Genomic DNA, 24,138 nt, shown 5'->3' with positions numbered 1-24,138 from the left:
CTCCCCCTCATTCTCCCCTCCCCCTCTATTCTTCCTCCCACCTCCCCCCCTAGTCTCCCTCCCTCTCTCCTCCCCCCTCTCCTCAGCCACTCCCTCCTCCCCTCCCCCCTCCATCACTCCCCCTGTCACTCCCCCTCTCCCCTCCCCTCAGTCACTCCCCCTCAGCTCATTCACAACCCCTTCGGATGGCACAAAAGGAAGATCTCCGGGGGAGGTCCCTCCCTCCCTCGCGCGCGCCGCCACCGCTCCTCGCCGCCGCCATGTTTTCAAAGAGCCGACACTCTGCTCTGACCGACGTGTTCGCCCGCACATGCGCAGTACAGCTGCTCTCTACTGCGCATTTGCGGCACGTCGGTCAAGCCTCATTTATCTAATAGATTAATCTCTTGACTATAGAGCAGTTATGTAAACAGGCTTCCCAACCACATCAGGGGTGCCTGAAGTTTAAGGTGCTGATACTAGGGGGGATAATTACCTGCCAAAAGTAAACAGAAAAATCTTTGATGGCCTCATCTTTACAGGCGTCACCCAAGGACAGTCTCCTGTTTGCTAGCTTCCTTAAAAGACAGAGGATCCTGGTCTCCCAGTAATTCTAATTTCTCCAGGCCCTCTGACTGTTGCACTTTTAAGGGCTGGCTCAGATGTGACCGGATCCTGCTACTAGAAGAAGGGGGCTTGAGCCAAATGCAAGGAGGCACTTGCCCTCCTCCCCCCGAGGGCCCCCTCCAATAATATGTCTCTGGTTGCAAGCATCAGAAATGCAAAACATTATCTAATTATAGTGCAAAACATACATCATAAAATATAACAATTAAAATAATTAAGTACATAAAGCAATACAGCAAATACTCTAACCATGATCCAAGCCCTTCACTAAAAATAATTCATCCACTAAACAATGACCCAATATCATCCTCGCACCAAAATAGTTATTCAGCAACATTTGAATGCCAGTCTCCTTAGTCGCTCTCAAAAGTGCTTCCACCTGGAGCAACTGTCCCTTGCAGAGGGTATATCTAAATTCTAAAACAATGGTTCCCAAACATGACCTGGGGGGCACCCAGCCAGTTGGGTTTTCAGGATATCTGCAATGAATATGCATGAGATGGAAATTCACCATATGCAAATTTATCTCATGCATATTCATTGTGGGTATCTGAAAACCTCACTGGTTGGGGGTCATCTAGGACAGATTTGGGAACCACTGATCTAAAAGGTTCCCCAAATGATGGGGAGAAGGCAGGTCACACTGGGTCAATGACAAGGCGTTTCAGGGCCTCCCTGTCATTGACCCAGTCTTTATTATTTTATTTGATATATTTTGTTAGATTATGGTGTTTGTCTTGTGTTATAAATATAATTATGTAAATTTTTATAATTATGTAAACTGCTTTGATTTGTGATATAAAAAGGCATAATAAATACAGTAAACTTGACTAAACTCTGTGGATTGGAGCTGAGTGGGTCTTCGGGTTCACACCAGAATCCCTCCTGCCTTCCTTCCCCATGAGAAACAATGGGGGTAGCACCTGAAAGTAGCATCTTCCTTCCTTACCGGGGTCACCTAAAAGGCTCTCCTGGTTGACATTGGCATGAAGGTGAAAATTTAGGGCAGTGTCTAGGATCAGTGATTCTCTTTTTATTTGTACCTGTTGTGATCTATTTTTAGTTCAGTGTTGTAAATTTACTTTGATGCTAAGAAGAGCATTGGGCTCATGACCCTTATTTTCATCTGACGTGCCTACTGGCTTCCTGTACCTATTTTAGACTGCATGTCTATGGTGTGTCACATCTCCACAAGTCTTCTGCTATGGGTGGTGCATGATTAAGTCCTTGACTGCTCAGACTTTTCTTAAGGAGTCAATTCAGCAGAAAGTACAGAGACACAGATCCACATTCATGTATTCCTTTGCTTTTTAAACTTTCTAGCTGTTTGCTTTGTAAATCTTTACAATTTTAGTGATTTAAGATTGCAGTGAAGGGCCTGAAGAACTGCTTGCTGAGTATGTGTTCTCCAGTATTCTCTGAGGACAAGCTGGATGGTAGTCCTCACACATGGGTAATGTCATTTGATGGAATCCAGCATGGAAATATTCAGTTTCCAGAACTTTACTGAGCCTCACTTTAGTCTCCTCATTCTGACATATCTAGCAGTTTTTAGCTCTGCCTTTGATGCAGTAAGACCATGTCTATCACGGATCCCCATGATAGAGGTGTCCTGTGCTTGGGGGCTTCACATGACATCTGTGGTGCCTTAAGTGTGTGAAAATGACCCCAAAAGGACTGGATCTCCTGGAAAGTTATTTTGAGCACCAGAAGACTACATCAGAGGCATTGACATCAAAGGATCCCAGAACTGCACCAATGACAAGAGAATTATCAGCATTGGGAAGGACCATTGCTTCCCTTGACATTGGTGGCTGATAAGAAACCCAGAGACAGATCATCAGACACTTTCCATTCAAAGAAGGCATTAGGTTCTGCCTCTTCGACCTTGGCATCAAGGAAGTCCCATGCCAAGCATTAAGGGAAGCCATAAAAGCATAGGCATTCTTCCCCATCGATTCCAGGAGTAGGTATGATCCGGCGCCTGCCAAGGGAAAACCCCCTGTGGCCCCGCGATGAGAGCTTATTCTCCAGAAATTCCGGGGACTCGCAACAGTCTCCGCTGGTCCTGATGTCTTAACACCAGTCCACCACTTAGTTCCGAAGAGGATGTGGTCACCATTCCTGCTTCCAAGTCAATGTTGACATCGGCGATCTTTGAGGAGAAAAACGTATTTAAATACTGTAAAGTAATAAGGCCTTATGGCGAGACAGGCAGAGTGCTACGCAAAGCCCTAGCATAAAACTCCCTCTCTCAATTGATTTTGCTGATAAGATACTATATAGCAGTAGTTCTCAACCCTGTCCTGGGGACCCCACCAGCCAGTCAGGTTTTCAAGATATCCACAATGAATATGCATGAGAGAACATTTGCATGCACTGCCTCCATAACATGCAAATTTTCTCTCATGCATATTCATTGTGGGTATCCTGAAAACCCGACTGGCTGGTGGGGTCCCCAGGACAGGGTTGAGAACCACTGCTATATAGGATTTACAGTTGTACATTTCCACCCCCTAAATTAGGTTAAATACTTGTCTAAATTTCTATGATTGATTTTCTACTATAAACAATTAGTCTGAAGGCCATATGGTAATTTACTCTTGCTTTCCATGCTAATTAATCTTCATTTCATATATATTTGTTTTCTTGGGGTTTTGTAGCATTGGTATGGCCTTGTTTGCTCTAAAAATGTTTCCATAACCTCATGGCCCAGTTTTTCTGTTAACGTAGCATCTTTAACTTACATCATCTGTCTAGCAAAGCAAGCAAAGATTGAAGCACAAATGTCATGTTATAATGCTATATTTGTTAGTAACTACAAAGCTACCTAAGATCAAAAATTAAAAACTTAGGAGAACAAGAATATTGATTTCTTGTGTAACATGTCAAAAAGCTTTACTGCTTTTCACTGCTCTTTATTACAAGTTATATCTGCAATAGGGACTAAGGGCCTAATGGCACCTACAACAAAGGCACTATGGGTCCTCTGTGGTAGGCATCCACCGACTATACTTGAGCCGCTGCTCAAATCTCTTCAGGTGCTTACTGGCACCAGTGCCTGTTTCGTCACAGATGAACAGAAGGGCATTTAAGGTTGATGGCGGCTGGACCGCTGCTAATTTCCTGCTCCTTGGAAGACGTTTCCTCAAGATACCGAAGTTCCTCAGGATCCAGGTCCAAACAGTTGGCTGCAGCAGTCCAAAACCCACTGGCTGAGGACAGAGTACAGAGAATCCTCCATTGCCAGCCCATGGTGACTCAAGCTCTCATTATCCATTAGAGATTTGATTTGGCCGAACCTTTTGGTTTGGCCTTCATTATCGGCACGCTGCGGGAAGTTTCATTTTCTTGCGGTTCGGGCCGATTTATTTTGGCCACCCCAAACCCACCCAAACCCTTCAAATTTAATTAATTTACAAACCCCCACCATCCCCCACCATTTTGATTACTGGCAGCCAATGGCCCGAGAGGGGAAGATCGCTCTTGGGACTCCCGCTGGACCACCAGAGACTTTTGGCAAGTCTTGGGGGGGGGGTCCGGAAGGTGGGGGTTTGTAATTAATTAAATTTGAAGGGTTGGGGTGGGTTTAGGGTTTGGTTTTTTTTTTGTGCCCTTTCTCCCCCCCCCCCCCCCCCCCAAAAAACAATAGGAAAACCACACACTTTTGTGGGTTTTTCTTTCGTTTTGTCAGTCTCACGAAATGCAAAGAAATAGGAAATATCGCCTTTATTTCCTATTTCATTGCAAACGAATGCACATCCCTGTTATCCATGAGGGCTATGACTCTGTGGATATCTCTGAAAAGGAGATGTCTACAGATCTTCCCTCCCCTCCGCTGAACAGATAGAAATCCCTGTCTGAAGACCTCTTCTTTACAGGTTTTGTAAGGGTAATGGCAAAAGCCATTCCATTTACATTGCTGAGAGAGGAAGAGTTCAGGAAAAAGATTCTGGACATCCTCCAGAAGATCGTGGCAGTCCTAATTCACAAGATATGATGAGAATGTGGGAGAGTTCCCTATAAATGACTCCCGTAATTAGGAAGGTGGACGCAATCTATCTTGTCTGAAAGGTTCCCGGATTCGACAAGTGACAGTTACCACAGCAGTCTATGATCATCGAATCTGCTTTCAAAAAAGCCAAATGATCTAGAACGAACTCCTCTGTACCCCTGGGAAAAACTACTAGGGCTATGAATACTATTGGGAGGAAAGTCTTTCATGGTGCTGTACTTATTGCCGCATAGCAGCCTACCAACCAGTACACGTGGAACATTGCAAGGCAAGCGCAGATGGTGGCTGAGCAACTCCCTCCAAAGCAGCAAAACATCCTCTAGTCCCTAGTGGACAAAAAGTTGGAGTGCGGAAAACACTTGGTCCGCTTGACAGTCTCTGTTGTAGTGATGAGTGTGCAGACTCACCCGGCTGCGGGCCTTGGATCTTCGTCCAGAAGTACAAAACTTGCTGATAATACTGGAAAGAATCTCTTCAGAGATTGGGTCAAGGATGCGGTAGCACAGCAGTTCTCCATGGCCTGGAGGTACACGAGGTCTAGGCAGAGCTGAGGAGGCATTATCCTCTGCCCTCTTGGTCCTGCTCGCAGCCGGCTTCTAATATCCATTTGAGGCAGCAGAGAGTACCTAAGTCCCAGACTGCAACTCAGTCAACACTTGGGATGAGGTTTTGACTGGACCGCAGAAAACATAGCCAGGATTGCAGTACCTGTGCCAGAAGATATCCCGATAAGGGGAAAACTTCAGTTTTACATAAACCAATGGGTCAGTATGACCTTGAATGTGTGGGTCCTCAACATCCTTAGAAAAAGGTACAAATTTATTATACCTATTGGATCTCCCATCATATTGGCCCCTGAGACCATCTTGGAGTCAGTCCCCACATCAGGAAGTACTTCTAATGGATCTCTCCTCCTTGATGGCCGAAGCAATTGAGCCCATTCCCCCAAAGCAAAAAGGGTGGGGATTCAACTCAAAGTATTTCTTGATTCCAAAGAAAACTGGGGGGACTCTGTTCCATCCTAAACCTAAGGGCCTTGAACAAATTCCTCAAAAATAAAAGATAGTTTCCCTGGGCCCCTTAATCCCCATTTTTAGAAAAGGGGTCTGACTATATTCTCTCGATCTCAAGGATGCCTTACTCAGAGATTTTACCTTGTCTCAGATTCGTAGTAGGAAAACCTATCCCCAATATCATGTTCTTCCATGTCTGCCCTGCATGTTTTCACAAAATACGTAGCCTTGGTGGCAGCACGGTTACACAACTGGGGGTGCATGTGTTTCCTTATCTGGAAGATTGGTCAAGAACACATCTTGGGCAGGAGATGGGGAATCGATTGGGATGATCATTTGGGTGTTGGAGTTACTAGGATTTGTTATCAATGACCCCAAGTCTCACCTCCATCTATCACCTCAATTTGATTTTATCTGAGCTCTGCTAGACACAACTCAGATGGAAACCTTCTTTCCTTCTGCAATAAAGGGCTGCCACTTTGATTGCCACAGTGGAACAGATCCAAATGAGTCAGCAGACATCAACTTGGCACATATTGACCCTAATGGGCCTTGTGGCTTCAGCTCTGCATGAGACTCTCAAGGCATCTTTACATGAAGAGCTCAATGAAACTTGAGATCTCAGTGGCTTCAGGCCACTCACAGTCTGCGAGACAGTATCCAGATCATTCAACCTCTCAGGCACTTCCTAGTAGTAGCAAATTTCTCTGATCCAAGTTGTCCTCATGACGAATGCATTCATCCTGGGTTGGGGAACTCAATCAACTAACAGATCACCTAGAGAAATACAATATTCTACATCCCTCCCAATTCAGTTTCCGTAAATTCTGCAGCATGGAAACACTATTCTCCCTCACCGACTCTGTCCTCAAAAGCCTAGACAAAGGACAATCCTGCATTCTAGCCATGCTAGACATCTCAGCAGCCTTCGATACCATTAGTCACAACCTCCTCATTGACCGATTTAATGGAAATTGGAATATCAGGCATAGCCCTACAATGGTTCATCTCATACCTAGAGAACAGACAATACAAAGTTAAAATTGGCAACACCGAATCCAGACCCATCAAACTGTCCCAAGGCATCCCACAAGGCTCTTCTCTTTCATCCACGCTGTTCAACATATATATGCTCCCCCTATGCAAACTCTTAACTGATCTCCATCTTACCTTCTTCATATACACCGATGATGTATAAATCCTCATTCCCTTCCCCGAATCCATCACTAAATCCCTACACACCTGGGAAAACCACCTCACAACCATCAAACAACTCCTGAATCAAATGAGCCTCTCCCTCAACACAGACAAAACTGATTTAATAATACTAAACCCAAAACACAAAGACACAATCCCCCTCCCAACATCATCCCTCCATACAAAACCACCCTTATAAACAGAAGTCAGAAACCTAGGCGTCAACATAGATAATGAATTAAACCTAAAGAAATTCATAAATGCAACCACAAAAGACTGCTTCTACAAACTTCATATGCTCAAAAAACTAAGGCCCCTCCTCCATCAACACAATTTCAGAACTATCCTTCAAGCACTCATTCTGTACAAAATAGACTATTGCAATTCTCTACTCCTAGGACTCCCCGCCACCTCCATAAAGCCTCTACAAATGCTCCAAAATGCAGCTGCCAGAATCATCACATACACCAGAAGGAATGAGCACATCACCCCCCATACAAAAAACCTCCACTGGCTCCCCATACACTTCAGAATACGCTTCAAATGTCTCACCCTAATTCACAAAACCCTATACAATCAATCAATAAACTGGTTCAACACCTCCCTCCATTTTCAACTCCCCCGAAGACCCACAAGATCTGCCAATAAAGGCACCTTACCTATAACCTCCCCCAAACTCACTAACCTAGCAGCCACCTGAGAATGTGCTTTCTCCCTGGCCGGACCCTCCATTTGGAACACAATGCCCATCGACTTAAGACTTGAACCAAGCACACACAATTTCAAAAAGAAACTTAAAACTTGGCTCTTTGAGCAAGCCTATCCTTGAGCTAGCCTACCAATAACCCTAATTCTCCCCCCCCAGCCCCCCTCCCCCTGCACCCCCTCCTAACATGCTACAAAGCTTATGCTTCCCACCCAACTCCCAAGCTCCTGCTTATTCAAGATTTGTCGTTACCTGTTCCTCTCAGCCTTTTGTTCTCCTTTTAGTTCCTTTTATGCTCTTTCCCTCCTTTTTTATTTTTACACATCTATTACACATTAATATTCCCATAGTTGCTTAAACTGTTCATTGTATTTTTCTTTAATTACCAAACTAATGAAACCAAGGTGATGTGAACATCGTAGATATGTAAACCGAGGTGATGCGAACATTGTTATATAAAAAACGTTAAACAAATAAATAAATAAATATAGATGGATTCCGCAGGGCTCTTGGACCACCCAGGTAAAGTTGCATCAGATAAACTTTCTGGAGCTCCTGGAGCTTCAAGCGATTTGGTATGCTCTATAGGCTTTTAAAGACAAGCCATCTAGCAGTTATCCTTGTCCAGATGGACAACCAAGTAGTGAAGGTAGTACATCAACAACAGGGAGGTATGGACTCGTACCTTCTATGTCAGGAGGCTGTCCAGTTGTGGAGCTTGGCATCTCTTAGGGTATGATTCTCAGAGCCACTTACCTGGCTAGAGTGGAGAATGTTAGCTGATAGTCAGTCCTTACAACCATATGAGTGGTCCCTAAATCAGAGTAGTGAACCCTATCCTCCGTCGCTGCGAAAACCAGCAGTGGATCTAATCATGTTTCCTTGCAACAGGAAGGGTCCTATTTTTCTGCTCCAGGCAGATGGTACACAACAAACTAACCTGATGCTTTTGCCCTACATTGGGGAAAGGGTCTTCTGTATGCGTATCCTCCGAAATTGCTAGTAGCAAAGGCTTTGTTGAAGCTCAAAGAAGACAGAGAGACCATGATTTTAATATCCCCCTTCTTGCCAAGACAGATCTGGTTCCCACTCCTGTGGGAAATGTCTATCAGGGAACTGATCGGGCTAAAGTCTTCCCCAGATATCATCATTTAGGATCAAGGCAGGTTGCGTCATCCCAACATCAAGTCCCTGTCGCACACCACTTGGATGTTGAGAGTTTGATTCTGCAACCCCTGGAATTGTCGGATGTGTCTTGAATTCTTTTAGCTTCGAAAGAGGCTTCCACTAGAAAATCCTATGGATTAAAATGGAGGAGGTCACACAAAAACTGCTTGATTACCTTCTATGTTTATCTGAGGCTGGTCTCAAGACTAACTCAGTGTCAACCTTAGTGCTATTGGAGGATACTAGCACCATGTAGAAGTTGTCCATTTTTGTATAGTCTTTAGTTGTATGCTTCATGAGAGGGTCTGCTTTATTTGAAGTCCTCATGCTACGTCCTGGGACCTCAATGTGGTTTTGTCCCAGCTGATGAAAGTTCTCTTTGAGCCACTGCACTCCTATGACCTGAAGTATCTGAGCTGGTAGGTTGTAATTTTGGTGGCAGTCATTTCGATGTGCAGGGTCAGTTAGCTTCAGGGTCTAATAACATAGTCACCTTATCCCAAGTTTTTCCTGTACACCCATCCTAAGTTCTTGTCTAAGGTGGTGTTGGAATTCCTTGTTAACCAGTCAATTGTCCTTCCAACATTTTTCTCCAGGCCGCATGTCCACCAAGGTGAGCAAGCACTGCACAGTTTGGACTGCAGGAGAGCCCCGGCCTTCTGTCTAGCTTGGACTGCAGCCCATTGAATGTCCAACCAACCTTTTGTTTCCTTAGATACATACAAGCTGGGGATCACTGTTGCCAAATGGATTATTTCTGATTGGCTAGCAGATTGCATCGCCTCCTGTTATGCCCAGGCGCGATTGCGTCTGGGGGGGCATGTCAAGGCTCATTCTTTCCAAGTCATTGTAGCGTCTGCTCACTTGTGATCAGTCCCCATGGAAGACATTTGTAAGGCTGTGACGTGGAGCTCCCTCCACTCATTCACATCTCATTACTGTCTGTATAGGGATGGCTGATGGGTAGGTTTGGCTAGTCTCTCCATCAGAATTTGATTGAGGTGTAGAACCCAACTCTTTCCAATTAGGGCCTTTGTTTTTATTCCATGCTGCTCCCCATAAGAAAAGAATAAAATACAAAAAAAGCTTGCTGCTAACAAAATGTTGTTGTGCCTGTTGGCACTGGTTTTGTTCCCCTGTTTTTTTTGTTGGGGGCAGCCTGTAACTAGGGATTACCCTTGTTTGAGGACTGCTTGTCTGCAGAGAAAGCAGTGTTGCTGCTTACCTGTAACAGGTATTCTCCAAGCAAAGCAGGATGTCAGTCCCCAAGAAACCCACCCACCTCCCTATGGAGGTGGTTTCTCTAACTTTTATTTTCATTTTTGCTAAAAAGTGATATTGAAGAGACCCCACATGGACATATGGTGTAATGGCATGCTGTGTGAGTATGCCCAGTGAGCATCAGTCAGTTGTGAAAACTAACATTTATTCCATGCTGGGCTCCTTTAGATGTCACCCATGCATGAGGATTGATATCCTGCTGTCCTCTGAGAACACCTGTTAAAGGTAAGCAACTCTACTGTTTCAGCTACGAGATGTGTGTCAGGTACCATCCTCAGAATGTGTGTGTCTAATATTCATTTTCTCCCGCAGTCTCCTACCAGAATACAACCCTTTATTCCCACATGCCCCCACCTCCCTGTTTTTACTTTTCAGATCTAACCTTCCCAGTTTGATCAGGGTTCAAAATGTTTTGTATCCCCAGTGGGTTTGAATGGCAGGGTGGGATAACCCTGTGCTCTACAGGTTCTTAGTCTCTGCCAAAATGCCAAGGAGGGATCACGCTTGGTTGATGACTCAGATCTTACATTTGATCTGAGGCAAAAAGAGGTCACGTGATCAAGCCAATACTCCCGTTGTGCTACAGAAATCCCCAAACTGAATAGCAAAATTAAATGTCTGGGCAAAAAAACTGTAAAGCAGCAGTGATGCTAAACATGGACAGTATGTTTTGTGCTGCAATCATTACCATGCAAGAACTATGAAGTGCAAATTTCCCACTCTATATCTTTTCTCCTTTAATGATTTTTGTTTTTGATACAAAGGTTAACAATCTGCAAACACCGTATTCTCAAAATACTTTATAGATATTTTAATTGCATAATGAATAATGTGTCTGTGCAGCTTGTAAAATGAATTGGTATTGGGAATGTGCCTAACAGATTTATGTGTACTGTATCCAAGAAACTCTCAGTTGTTTTTCTTCATGCTGTGTGTGCTGTTGGAAGCCATCGCTGGTACTTCAGGTTTAATTTGTCTGCCTAGAAGGAGGGGAGGGGCCCAAGCCTTAGCATTCTTCATCGGCAGATGTCATATTTGTCGGACGTGCTACTAGGATGGATTGAGAAAGGACTGTATGCCCACTGAGCAGGCAAAGGTCAAAAATACTCAATTGTAATTAGAAGAGTTTATGGAAAATAAATTAACCTCTTGAAAGAATATGTCATCGGCTAATAGTGATTCATTCGTCACATCTTAATAGGCTGTGAATCTGGATGTGGAATAATATCAATTGACTGAAGCAGAGGAAGGTAACAATCCAGATTTTTGCACTTTTGAGACACACAATTAGCTTTAAATGTCCTCTGTTTAGAACTTGCAGCGGTGACCCCTCAGAAGAATGAAAGTGGTTATTTTCCTGCTGTCTTTTAAATGCAGTAAGTTTGGCTGGCGGCAGTGTATCTGCTGAACTAGTGAATTTGCAGTATGATTGCATTCAAGAAAGGCGCAGACTTGAATGGGTTTTCCTTCTGGCTTGAGACTGTGGAATACATCGTACTCTGTTGCCTTTATCCAGCTGCTGTATTTCAGAACATGCCTTTGACAAATGTGGGTCACATTGTTGAGGATCACCTTCTGCAGTATGACACATTTAAAACTGCCTGTCTTGTTTTAATGTTTCCTCTTGCAATTGACTTTTTGGAGAGATCTGAAGGTGGCTGTTTATAATCATTTGTAGGCATTCCTTACAGTAAGGGGAAAATGACTTTGGGTGATACCGATTTCTGTTCATGTCCTTTTACAAGTTACACACAGGAAAATCCTGCATATAAGCTGAAGGCACAGGCTGAAGTTGGCTTTCTGTTTTGCAGCTCACAGTAAGAAAGGCGGGATAGTGGGCATTCCGCAAAAAGGCTACTGTGTTATCTGCTGTTGCCTCCCCCAGCCCTCTCCCCTCCCAAATCCTTGGGAGAAAGAATGTGGAAAGTGTTTGTGTGTGGTAGGGTGCTGAAAGGCAGAGGAGGCGTGGAAGCACTCGCACACCATAGCGTTTGGAAATCTAAACATGTTCTGTACTGCACGGAGTATACCCTCTCAGGCTTTCTCGCTCTTTGTTTATTTTAAGCTTAATCACTTTCTAATCTAGAGGAAGGTTCTAATCCCATCCCTGGTTACTGGTTCTTAAATAGTCACTGGTCAAACAGTTGGACCACCTGAGCTGAAATGCTATACTGGAAAGGGCTGACTAGACCACTCTGTGGATGGTTGGTTCTCTTGCTCTTCCCAAACTCATAACCACACATTCTAAATGCTCTGCTTCTACCCTGGTGAAGCCACACTCTTGAGGATAGTGAGGCGTTTGCAGCAGAGTCTTGTTTCTTTAGAGGAGAAAGTAAATCCTTGCACAATCCACCTCCACAGGTGTCACAGTGTAGAAAGTATCAAGTTATGCTGAACATCTTCCTTCATAGGTCTCTCTAAAAGATGTGAGCAAACACCCAGACTCAGCTTCTCCATGAAAAATGAGATTTGCCAACCAGCTTGGCTTGCAGCTCCTACTCCCATGAATTTATTTCATGTCTAATTCTGGTCCTGGGATTTCAAGCTACATCTCTCTTATCCACACCCTTGGGTAAGCTATGTGAGGAAACTGTCATTATAGTGGAGAACTCTTATATTCCTCCTATGGGCTTTGTAGGCCCTGAAGATGTAGGAGCTAGATACCTAACATATTAGGTGAGCTGCCAGCTTATCAGGAATAGAGAATTTTCTCCTCTACTCCCCCCACCCAATAGGGGTCTGTAACAAACACTTATAGGATCCTATACACTGACACCATCTGACCAGGTTCTCCTAATGCTCAGTTTTGTTTTTGATAGTATTGTTTATTATGTAGCCATCCTGCTGTTTTGGTCACACCAAAGAATTTATAGGGTGGGGGTTCTTGTCATGGGGGGAGGGGGTGGAGAGACAGATTCTCCATAAGGCCCTCCATTGAAAACAGTTGTTGGTCCTGTTTGTTCATCTTACATGTAAGGGCAAAGAAAACTGTCTCTTTAGTGAAGGAATCTTTAACGAGGAAGAGAGTTAACGGCACTCACGTTCCAAGTACCATGCTCTGCTCCCATAGGAATAGGGTGCAGAACAGGATCACAGATGAACACAATAATTGGTAAAGTTTACCCTCATGATTGTTACTCATTGAAATGAGAGCAGATGCATCCATGGGCTTACACAGATTTCTCCACCATCCTCTTCTGCAGGGGCTTTGGGATGCTGGAAATCCCTTGACCTTGTTGCATCAGCTCCTTTCTCCTCACTTCTCACTATGCTATTCACTGAAATCCACTTTCCTTCTGGTTTTCAAATAACTGGATTTAAAAATGTGTAATCGCTTTCCCACTCTAGATAAGGAAAAATGGGTACATTTAGGTGCTGCAGGGTATTGGCTAGCCTGCTGCAGCGCCCTGGGTTCTTCAGTGGGAAGAAGCACAAATTTGGGGGCCCACAGGTTAAGAAACGTGCACCATATTAGGAAAGTAATCCACTCTCCGCACTAGCAAGTGATGTTACGAAATCCAAACCTTTCACTTATGTAAAAGACACACACATCCTCTTAAATCCTTCTGAATCACACAATCTGAGAGTCTTGCTGCCAATCCTTTGCGCCAGACAGTAAATCTACCTCTTAACATAAGATTAGGCTTCAGATGTTAATGCTAATCCCTCGCACAAGGATCACCTCTGGGCTCTCTTCCACTCAGGATCATTCTGGATTCCAGGCTTACGTCTTAACCTTTAGGGCCTGAGAGCTCTGATCTTGAGCTTCAGCTGTCTTCCCTGGAGCAGCTAGTTGGAAAGACCAAAGAACTTTCTGGACTTTCTTTCTCAGGTCACTCCTAGTGGGTGAAAATTAACCCGCTCCTTTCCTCCGACCTCATCCACAAGTGTTTGTGGACGAACTCAGGGTCCGATGTAATGAGGTGCGTTCAGCAGAGTGCACCCTCAGTGTGTGTGCTTTTTTTTGTATGTCTAGACTGTACTTATGATGTATCAAGTTTTGCACACAAGAAAAGGGTGTGTAAAATTGTGTGTGCAAAATTGTGCGTGCTATTTATCACCCTCACATGGAAGTCCCATGCTATTGAAGACATTAACTATAACTCTCTGCCCCTAAATACAGAGAGGTGTGTTGGCTTAACTCCTGTTTTCTTGGCACTGGAAATTTTACTTCTGGGCAGAGGTGGAGTAAAGTGTCAGACTCTAGTGTTACTCTATGGTGCCAGGACCTATAGTTGGGATTTATGTGCAGAAAACATGATTTTACATGCACACAATATTTTCTGTGCTAAAAGCATTTTTGTGTGTATAAATCTTATTTTGTTTATAAACATTTGATCTTACACTTTTTCCAAGTTAGTCTCAAAATGGATTACAAAGAGGTTAAATTCCTATTGTAATTGTATAACAGGTTACAATCAGTATAGGAGAACAGGATGTAGGAACACATAAGGAGATTAGAAGTACAAGGAATAGATTTGTCTTTTTGTGTGGAAGGAATAGTAGTGGTACGAGTCCATTATATGACGTAGGGAGAGTGAGTAGATGAAAGAAGCACAGGTGAATTAGGGGACAGTTTCAGTAAAGGATGGGGAAGTCTGTAAGTAAGAAGATCCAGTGATAGATGAAGATACAGTCTCATGAGAGCAAAGTATGGTAGTCAAGAGATACAGGTGGCTTCTGTACAAACTTATTTCAGTTATCACAATTTTAAAGATGGAGCTTAGAGGAAGGCTTGGTTGAAGAACTAGGCCTTGGCTGTTTTTCCTGAAGGTGAGGTAGTGGGATCTTGTTTCAAGGCTTGCGTTTGAAGCAACTGAAAGCACAAAGTCTAGTGCAGGATAGTCTGGCAGAAGCTTGAGGCGGAGAGGGGGTATTTGGGCCATCTTGGAGGAATGAAAGTCTCTTGCAAGGCTGTTGAACAGTAGCCAGGATCGGTATTCTGCTGCCATGTGGTTTTTGCACTTGAAAACAAAGCAGAGAGAGCTTTGAATTGAATCTCATTTTTGACTGGTAGTTGGTGTAATTATTTTAGGATAGGTTTTATTTGGTCAGCTCCTTGCAGCTGTACTTTGAAGGTGTTTGAAGCAACAATCCATGAAGTAGGGAATTGCCATAGTCAGTTTGGCTGGTGATTAAAGCATGTATCTTGGTGGTCAGATTGTTTTGGTCAAAATAGTTGATTTTTGTGCACATAAAATGTCAGAGAGGCCATTTCAGCCATCCAAATTAAAATATGGGATCAGCCTGTGCTGAGCACACATTTTTGTGTTTATACACATTTTTATATCTTGCTGCATTAATGTACCATTTGCTTACTGCATTGGGTGTTAAATTTTAGCGACTGCGTTAAACTGTGCATTGAATTTCGACATATAGTCTTAATGCAGGGGTTTTAATGTTGTCCCTTTAGTTGGTAAGGAACAAGTCTTTTATGACCTCCTTACACTTCATATTAGGAACATTACGACTTTGGTCTAGCTCTCGTTCCTCTAGTATCGGGACTAGTTCTTCCTTGGAATCCTATGCTTCATTATTTTCTCTCTGCTTTCTGCCAGAGAAGCTCTAATCTGCTTCCTGTCTCTTCCACAGACAGTTTCAGACTGAAACCTTTCCCCCCTAGAGTCTCTACCCTTGCCACTTACTGGCAGACTCCACTAACTGCAGTCAACATGCTGGAAATTTGTCTATGCTAGAGAAAAGAATTGTGGTTGCTGTGTTAATCTGCTTGGATACATGGAATTAAGGGTCAACAGACAAGTTGTAGATAGCTTTTTATTGGACTAACTGAATACATTTCTGACAATGCATTTACCCTTAATGAAGAACAAATACTTTAGGGACTAAGGGTTCTTATAGTCTATTAACAAGATTTTTAACTGCATGTATTTAAATCTAACAGATGCTGTTAAAGAAAATAGTAATTTTCTTGTAAATGCTTTAAAAAGTAAAACTTGGTGTAGTTTTGTAGCAGTTGGTTTTAGGAAAAGTGAAGCAGAGAGGCATCATCTCGCCAGAAGCTACTGCTGAAGCTGATACCTTAGGGAGTGTGAGGCAGTGCGCTTATGCTCCCCTTTAAACTTGTGCAGGACTAGGCTAGGGCCTGGTCCCCTTTCATTCCCCTTGTGAGAGAGAGCTGTGTGGGTAGGACCTAGCAGGGGAGGAATAAGAGCTGACATCCAGGGGATAGTCAGACCAGGCCCAGGTCTTCAGGAGGAAGGCAGCTTCTGTAGAATATTACTGTCTAAACACCGAGCTATAACAAAGCTGTGTGAGTACTGAAGGAAGCTGTACTAAACTGTGAGTAACTGGAGTACACTGTTCTGAAGGTGAAGGCCGTCTACTAACCTGTATTTGATTGAATCTGTAATAAAAATACGTTTTTTATAAGGCTGGAGTCAGACTAGTTTATCTCCATGCCTGGGGGATCACCACACGGTCCCACATATGGTGTCATTCATGGTATTTTTTTCTCTAAACCTAGAACTGAGGAAAGCCCAGTCTCCAAAGAAAAGTTTGTATGTATGGCTTGCCAGAAGCAATGTGGGGACCAAACAGTTTGCAGAAGAGAGATGGAAGTGTCTGTTTGGAATTCAGAAAGTTGTGAAGAGGACCTGTGGATCTTAAACAAAGTAAAGAGCACAGGGGTCCACAGAGAATGGTGGCTTGTGAAAGGGTGTGACTAAGAAGCTGCACTGAAGAAAAACAAATTTCAGGTAGAGAGGAAACTGTGAGTGGGCCTGGTTGCAGGCACAGCCAGAAAGTGGTACATTTGAACCAACTAAAGAGAGAAGCTTTGCTGGAGGTAGATAAGGATTTAATAAAAAAACAAGTTAATGCTGGTCATGCAGAGGTTTTGTTTTTTATAATAACCTTTTTTTCCATTGGAAAAAAAGGGAGTGAACCACTGGTGCAGCAAGGCAGTGCTGAGCAGGGTGTGGCCCTGGAAACATTGCCAGAGTGGGCTGTGAGTACAGTGAATGAGAACAGGGCAGGGCTGTCTTCTAGAAAGAAAGCTATTCTATGGTTTGAGATGTGCGGCCATGAGAGAACCTGGAGTGGAGCAGCCAGGGGACTGCAGCCCCAGAATGCAGCAGTTTGAAAGCATGGCTGAAGGAAGGTGGCAAGCATTATACCAGAAAGTCCTGGAACGGCAGAGGAAGTTAAGGAGAGCTTCATGAAGTATGAGCTTGCCATAGCTAAGGAAAAAGAGAACCTGGAAGCAAGCTAGGTTCTTATTGTTTCCTCTTTATAGAGGAATCTATGTGGCCAGGGAGCTGAGAGAGCCATCGCAGAGAACTCAGTGGAGGCCCAGCAGCTGAGTGGCGCTACAGGATGTCCTGAGAAAGACTCAGTAGGGTGTCCAAACACCATTGGGAGTCTAGAAACAGCTCCCCTGAGAAGCCCAGAGAAAAGGGGTAGTGGAGAACCCTGAGAGAAGGGTCACAGAAAGCCCTGGGGGAGGATAAGACAGACTCCCCAGGAGGGGGCAGTATTGAGTAGTTGGAAATCGGCACTACAGGAAGTCCTGATGAAGATCATGTAGGGTGCCCAAACACTACCAGGAGTCCAGAATCAGCTCCCGTGAGGTGCCAAGTGAGAGGTGCTGTGAGACCCTCAGCGAGTGACACCATGGAAGAGAAGCTAGAGGAAGAAACAGCAGAGAGCCCAGAAGGTGGTGCTGTGGAGGAGCCAGCAACCGGTGTGGGCAAATGGCCAGAGAGCGCTGTGGGGATACCAGAGGAATCCCCAATGGGAACACCACAGCCAATTCAAGAAGTTCTGCTTGGGTGGAATTTGAACTCTTGAGCCAGCAAGAGACTTGGTTAAAGGACTGGGGTGCAGGTGCTACATTGGGTGGGGGTTATAGGGTAGTCTAGGGTAACCATGGGAGGTGGGACCCTAGAGCCCTGACCACAAGTTTAACTGGTAGGAGGACAGATATAAGGGGTTGGGGAGGATGGGATCCAGGAGGAGTGAAAACGCTAGGACCAACAGGTCCCAGCTGAGGGTGGGGGTGGGTGGTATGTGAGGCACTGCCCCTGTGTTCCACCTTAAACTGGTGCAAGACCAGTCTAGGTGCTTGGTTTCCCCTTTAATTCCCTTGTGTGAGAGAGAGCTCTGTTGGTGAAGCCCAGCAGGGGATGAATAAGAACTGGGATCCAGGCGGGGAAAGTCAGATCAAGTCCAAATCTCCAGGAGGAAGGCAGCTCCTATAGAATATTTTCATCCAAATACTGAGCTATAATGCAGATATGAGTACTGAGAGAAGTGGTACTAAACTGTGAGTAATTAAAGTACACTGTTCTGAAAATAAAGGCAGTCTGCTAATGTATATATGTTAAAGATGCTAATAAAAAGTGTTTAAAAGGCTGGAGTCAGACTAGTTTGCCTCCAGGCCTGGGGAATCACCGCTGGGTCCCTCAGGAGCAGACATCTTACCACCAAGAAACCTTATGGTTTTTGTGTAAGGAGGAGTAGACTAGTGGTTAGCAAGCCAGGCAATCTAGTGTTCACATCCTGCTGCCACTCCTTGTAACTTTGGGCAAGTTGCTTCATCCTCTGTTGCTTAAGGTGCAAACTTAGGGTTCTGTTTAATAAAGGTTTTCTTCCATTGTGTGTCTTTGGACAAAAATGCGTAGTAAATAGGCTCCCTAGATTTGTATGCCTTCTGGGGACAGGAAAAATCTACAGTAGCTGAGTGTGATCTGCTTTGAAGCGTCTCCAAAGGCAGAGTACCAATATAAAATTATAGAATCATAGCAGATGCTGGCAGATAAAGATCAATAGGCCCTTCCAGCTGTCAACAGTAGAAGCTTGACCAGTTTTGCTCCTTGCCCAGGTTTTGCTTTCTTTCTGTTTGTTCTCTACCCTCTTGGGTAGATGAGCATACAATTTCCCATTCTTAATGTAACATTTTATAACCCCTTCCCCCACAACTTAACACCCAAGTTTTATCATAATCTAAACAGCTATCAAAACAATGAGGTTGCTGACAAATAGAGATGTGCATTCGTTTATCACGAATTAGTTAATTTCAACAAAATTGCCTAATTCGTCCTGGTTCGGGGTTCCCAAACCCCGAAACAAATTTTCCCCGAACTACGAGGAAAATTCGTGGTTCAGGTTAGCACGAGGGGGAGGGGCACCTTTATTTAAAAAAAAAAAAAAAAACCCCCACCCCAACCCTTACAATTTAGTTTATTACAACCCCCCCCCCCACCCTCCGGACCCCTCCAAAACTTGCCTAAAATCCATGGTGGTCCAGCGGGGGTCCCGGGAGCGATCTCCCACGCTCAGGCCGTCTGCTGCCAGGAAACAAAATGGAGCCGGTGGCCCTTTGCCCTTACCACATGACAGGGCTACCAGTGCCATTGGTCGGCCCCTGTCACATGGAAGGAGCAATGGACGGCCGGCGCCATCTTGTGCTCCCATCACAACTCCCCAGAAACCAACTAGGTTGATAGTGGCCTGGTATCATCCAACAAAGCCATGAGAACTGAAAGCAGATGTTTGTCAGTAGAGATGTTTAGTTTTTGCATGTCTGCTCGGGCGACCCGTGGAAAACTTCGTTTTCCAACAAGTCAGTTTTTTTTTTGTTCTGCAATTTTCTTCAAAAACGAAAAACCCACCCAACCCTTACAATTTAGTTTATTACAATCCCCCAACCTTCAGGACCCCCTAAAACTTGCCTAAATTCCGTGGTGGTCCAGCGGGGGTCCTGGGAGCGATCTCCCATGCTCGGGCCATTGACTGCCAGGAAACAAGATGGCGCCGGCCGTCCATTGTTCTTTCCATGTGACAGGGGCCGACCAATGGCACCAGTAGCCCCTGTCATGTGGTAAGGGCAAAGGGCCATCGGCGCCATTTTGTTTCCTGGCAGCTGACGGCCCGAGCGCTGGAGATCGCTCCCGGGACCTCCACTGGACCACCACGGATTTTAGGCAAGTTTTGGGGGGGTCCGGAAGGTTGGCGGGGTTGTAATAAACTAAATTGTAAGGGTAGGGGTGGGTTTTTCGTTTTTGAAGAAAATCGCAGAACAAAAAAAAAACCGACCCGTTGGAAAACTAAGTTTTCCACGGGTCGCCAGAGCCAACATGCAAACACTAATAAACATCTCTACTGACAAACATCTGGTTTCAGTTCTCATGGCTTTGCTGGATGATACCAGGCCTCTATCAACCTGGTTGGTTTCCGGGGAGTTGTGGCTTAATCATTCCAACCCAGCTATACAAGTGGCCTAGAGTATTGGTAGGTCATATGCTTACTTTATCTGCCCTTGTTTTCTTTTTATCAGTGAAGAACAAGTTTTGGCAGTATCCAAGGTCTAATTTGATCAAGATGCCTATGACACATGTAACCACCACCCATCTTTACAGTGCAGGTGGTTAATTTAGGGGCACGCTCAGTCCTGCAACCCTAGCATGGATTTTCTGAAAGGGGGGAGATTTAGCCTCCAGGGCCTAAGGCAGTATCACCAACCTTGCAGCTGTGGGGAATTGCAGTAGGACAAAGACAATTGAAGAGGCATTTTTGTGTTATATGTCTTTAAGATCAAATCTTGAGGCTCCAGCCTGGTGGCTCAGGTGACAAGTCATGTGCACCCCAAGTTGGGTCTTCTGCTCCCCAGGTGGATGGAGCTTTGAGATCACATAGGCCCCCTTTTTAGATGACACCTGGGAAATATGGCAATGTATGAAAAACAGACAACTGATAAATCCCAAATCGTGTGATTTACCTTTGAGCCAGCAGGAGGAAACTGCTGCATTGTACTTTCAGCTTGATCAAAACCAGTGCTAGGATCTGGTGCAGTGAGCCCTCAACAAAAAAACTGCCCAGGAATGTTTCCCTTATTTTATCCTTCCCCCAGTGTACCTAGTCCAGTCACTAAAGTGATGATCCTGGGCCAGAGGCCATATACCAGGACTCCTCCTAGAACCCTGCAATCACAGGCCTTGAATCTGGCCACCAGGAGGCCAATATTCAGTAGGCATTTTCGTAGTTAAATTAGCCAGATATCCAGTATACTCAGCGGGATAAACATCTCGCTGAATATACTAGTTTAACTGGCCATTTGAGTGGTCGGATAGCTAGCTACGTACCTGGATGTTTTCAGAAATATCCAGGTAAGTAGCACACCTTAAAAAAAAAAAAAAGCAATAAGTTGCAGGCCTCCTGACCCAGTACACCCCCGCCCCAATCTTTAAAAGGCACAATCAAGTAGAAGAAGATGAGCGCCTCCAGCCTCCCTCCCCCCCACTAAAAAATAACTTTATCCATTCTGCTCCCCCCAAAACAAAAATCCAGGCACCCACCCGGTTACCTTGCAGAAATCACCCCTCTAACGCTGGAAGCTTAGCCCAGCAATCCCAGCAGATGAAGAGGGGCGATTTGCAAGGTAACTGGATGGGGGGGGGGGGTGAGTGGATGTCTGGGGGGAGGCAGAAGGGATAAAGTTAATATTCTTTTAGCGGGGGGGGGGGGGGGGGAGTGGAGGCCTGTGCCGGTGCCCATTTGTTTGGTAAGCAGGGGGGAGGGGGGCTTGAGACAAGCGCTAGCGGATGGGCATTGAGCCGTTAGGCCCATGATGGTGCCCTTTTATTTATTTATCTATTTATTTATTTATTTATTTAAAGGGGTGTGCTACTTAGCTGGATCTCTCTGAAGATATCCAGGTAAGGAGCTAGTTATTCAGCCTCACAAGGCTGGATAAAGTTATGTGGCTAACTTAGCCAGATATACCCGCTAATCGGCTAAGTTAGCTGGATAACAGGACCCCTCCCCAGAATATTCCCCTAAACATCCCTTTTATATACGGCTAAATTATATGGTTGAACATGCCAAATATCTAGCCCCCCAAGTGTCAACCTTAAGTCATGACCATGATATCCCCCCCACTTCCTCCAGTGTCTGTGAATGCTGCCTCCACATTGCCATATTTCCCAGGTGTCATCTGAAGAAGGGGGCCTATGTGATCTGAAAGCTCATGACCGCCACATTTTTTTTTTTTGTTTGTCCTTTTAGAGGTTATTGCAACCAATAGACTCAAGTGAGCCAATTTAAAGCAGATAATCTTTGAACTTCAAATTGATCTTAAAAAAAAAAAAAAAAGTGCATAGTCTGTGGCAAAGCCATGGGTGGTCCATTAGAACTCTGCAATGAATTTCCATAGATCCATGGCAAAATCTCCAGTGGAATTTTGCTGCAGATTTTCTGTGAATTCAAGCTAAGCTGCAATCTGCTTGATTGAATTCCAAGTCAAACAAATTGTCACATCCCTCTGTGTGTGTTCGTTTATTGAATTTCTTTTTCTGCCTCGCACAAAACAAGCATAGCAGTGTGTAACGTTCACGGCTGATGGTTCTCTGCACGTTTGGTCCAAGATTTGCTTTCTTGATTGGGTGCCAGCTTTCTGCTTGCTTGACTGATCACACAAATGACTTGGTGAGCAGGTTGTAGTCACTCTTATTTGTATTCCTTTGCAGTGAAATTTACTGACTGCAGTGAGGAGAGGAGGACGAGATACAGGACGAGTGACCTGCGCGATTTCCAGGTGGATGGGGATGGCGTGGTGTATGTGGCCCGGACATTTACCCTTCCTGCAGAGGAAATGGAGTTTCTGGTCTATGCTCAGGACGAAGTGACTCTAGAGCAGTGGCAAGCGGTTGTGCAGCTGAGTGCAAGAGCGCCATCGATGCAGGAGTCACTGAAGGTATGGTATCTCGTCTGGGGAGACACGTGCCAGTGCAGCTGGGGTCAAAAAGATTCTGTGGCATCCTCTGTTTCAAGGGGTCCACCATCAGAAATTCTCCCCAGTCCCCCAGTGCCAATGTTAGAACTCAATAAGGTAGAATTTCTTCTGTTGATTCTTCTTGATCCATTTGGGCATAAAAAAAAAATCATTAAGAGGATGCTTGCAGATATAGAAAAGCTGTGCCTAATTGTTATTGCCTCTAGTTTCTTTGTAAGAGGAAATGTTATAGAAATTATTGTGGAATGCATGGAATCATTTACTAAGTGAAATAAAACACAGGTTATGTATGTATTTCATCCAGTTAGCAGTTTGTTTTCTAGAATAAGCCTCAACATTTTAGGATTTTTTTAATTTAATTTGTTCTTTCCCAGAAGTGGTCTATTTTAAATGGACAAAAATTTATTTATTTTTTTTTACTATATTTAGGTAACGTGTGAAGTACAAACTATGAAATGTATCAATTGAGCTTATTAGATGGTGAACTGCTGATTTACAGCAGTAGCAGAAAAGCATTTCTGGTGAGCAATATTGGTTTCTGAATTGGGAAGTTAGCGGAAAAAGGGAGAATAAATTATTCAAGTCTGTAGTGGTGCTCTTGGGCCGAGTCTATGCCCTCTGGTGGAAACTTACCAAGCCGGACAAACTCAAAACAATCAAACCCACCAGCCTCGTCTCCGTTAAATACTACATATAGAATAGGATCTAAAAGATACCATAGTAGCTACTATTTTTCTCTGCTGTTTTTAATGTTCTGTTTCCCAGCATAGCATATGATGTGTGTGTGTGTGGGTATAGATATGAATTTTAAAATTGAAAAAGTATGATAGGGAGTGCAGGGGAATTGTCCCTCTAAGTAAATTTGAAAGTATTAGATGTGTAGTAGGAAGAAAGCATTGTTTTGTCCTCTGAAGGGTCTTGATGAGAAGAAGCATGTTGCACATCGGGTACTGGAAGCTCTCGAGATCCTGAAGTGGATTATTCTTCCAGACTCCTACGGCCTGCCCGCAGTGTGACAGGAGTGCACATTCTACCTTTTCAGCTCACCACATGCCTTTTTCACTCCATACATATTTCATTGAAGAGAGCAGAGTTTAGAAATGGACATGAGAATTTGCTCTGTAAGAGGGAGAGAGAAAGCTGTGCCTGGAGTCATAGGGAGCTAATGACTCCGGTGACTGCAGATACAGGGAGAGGAATGGAAAAAGAAATGTTGACACCCGGCAGAGATTAATACCCAGTGTGGAAACTGGGTCATCTACAGCATTCATCTTGGCTGACATAGGTTTAAAATAATTACAGCATTAATTCTGGGGGATTTAATAGGGTCATAAATATTTCAGACATTCCTTACCAGTGTGTATTAAAGTTCTCTTGGAAGTCAAATTATACTTTAGAACAC

The 24,138-nt window shown here is 44.3% G+C and overlaps 1 protein-coding gene across 1 annotated transcript in view; it reads left to right on the top strand.

Annotated features, from left to right (window-relative positions):
• The window catches only part of CDH2 (cadherin 2), a 399,350-nt gene that overhangs the window by 237,009 nt on the left and 138,203 nt on the right, over positions 1-24,138 (top strand). Inside the window, exon 3 of the mRNA XM_029591171.1 lies at positions 22,471-22,697. Coding sequence (XP_029447031.1) covers positions 22,471-22,697 — 227 coding nt within the window. The remainder of the gene's footprint in view (positions 1-22,470; positions 22,698-24,138) is intronic.

This window comes from Rhinatrema bivittatum, chromosome 2 (assembly GCF_901001135.1).
Source record: "Rhinatrema bivittatum chromosome 2, aRhiBiv1.1, whole genome shotgun sequence".
Taxonomy (NCBI): Eukaryota; Metazoa; Chordata; class Amphibia; order Gymnophiona; family Rhinatrematidae; genus Rhinatrema; species Rhinatrema bivittatum.
This window is presented reverse-complemented; position numbering and strand designations above follow the sequence as displayed.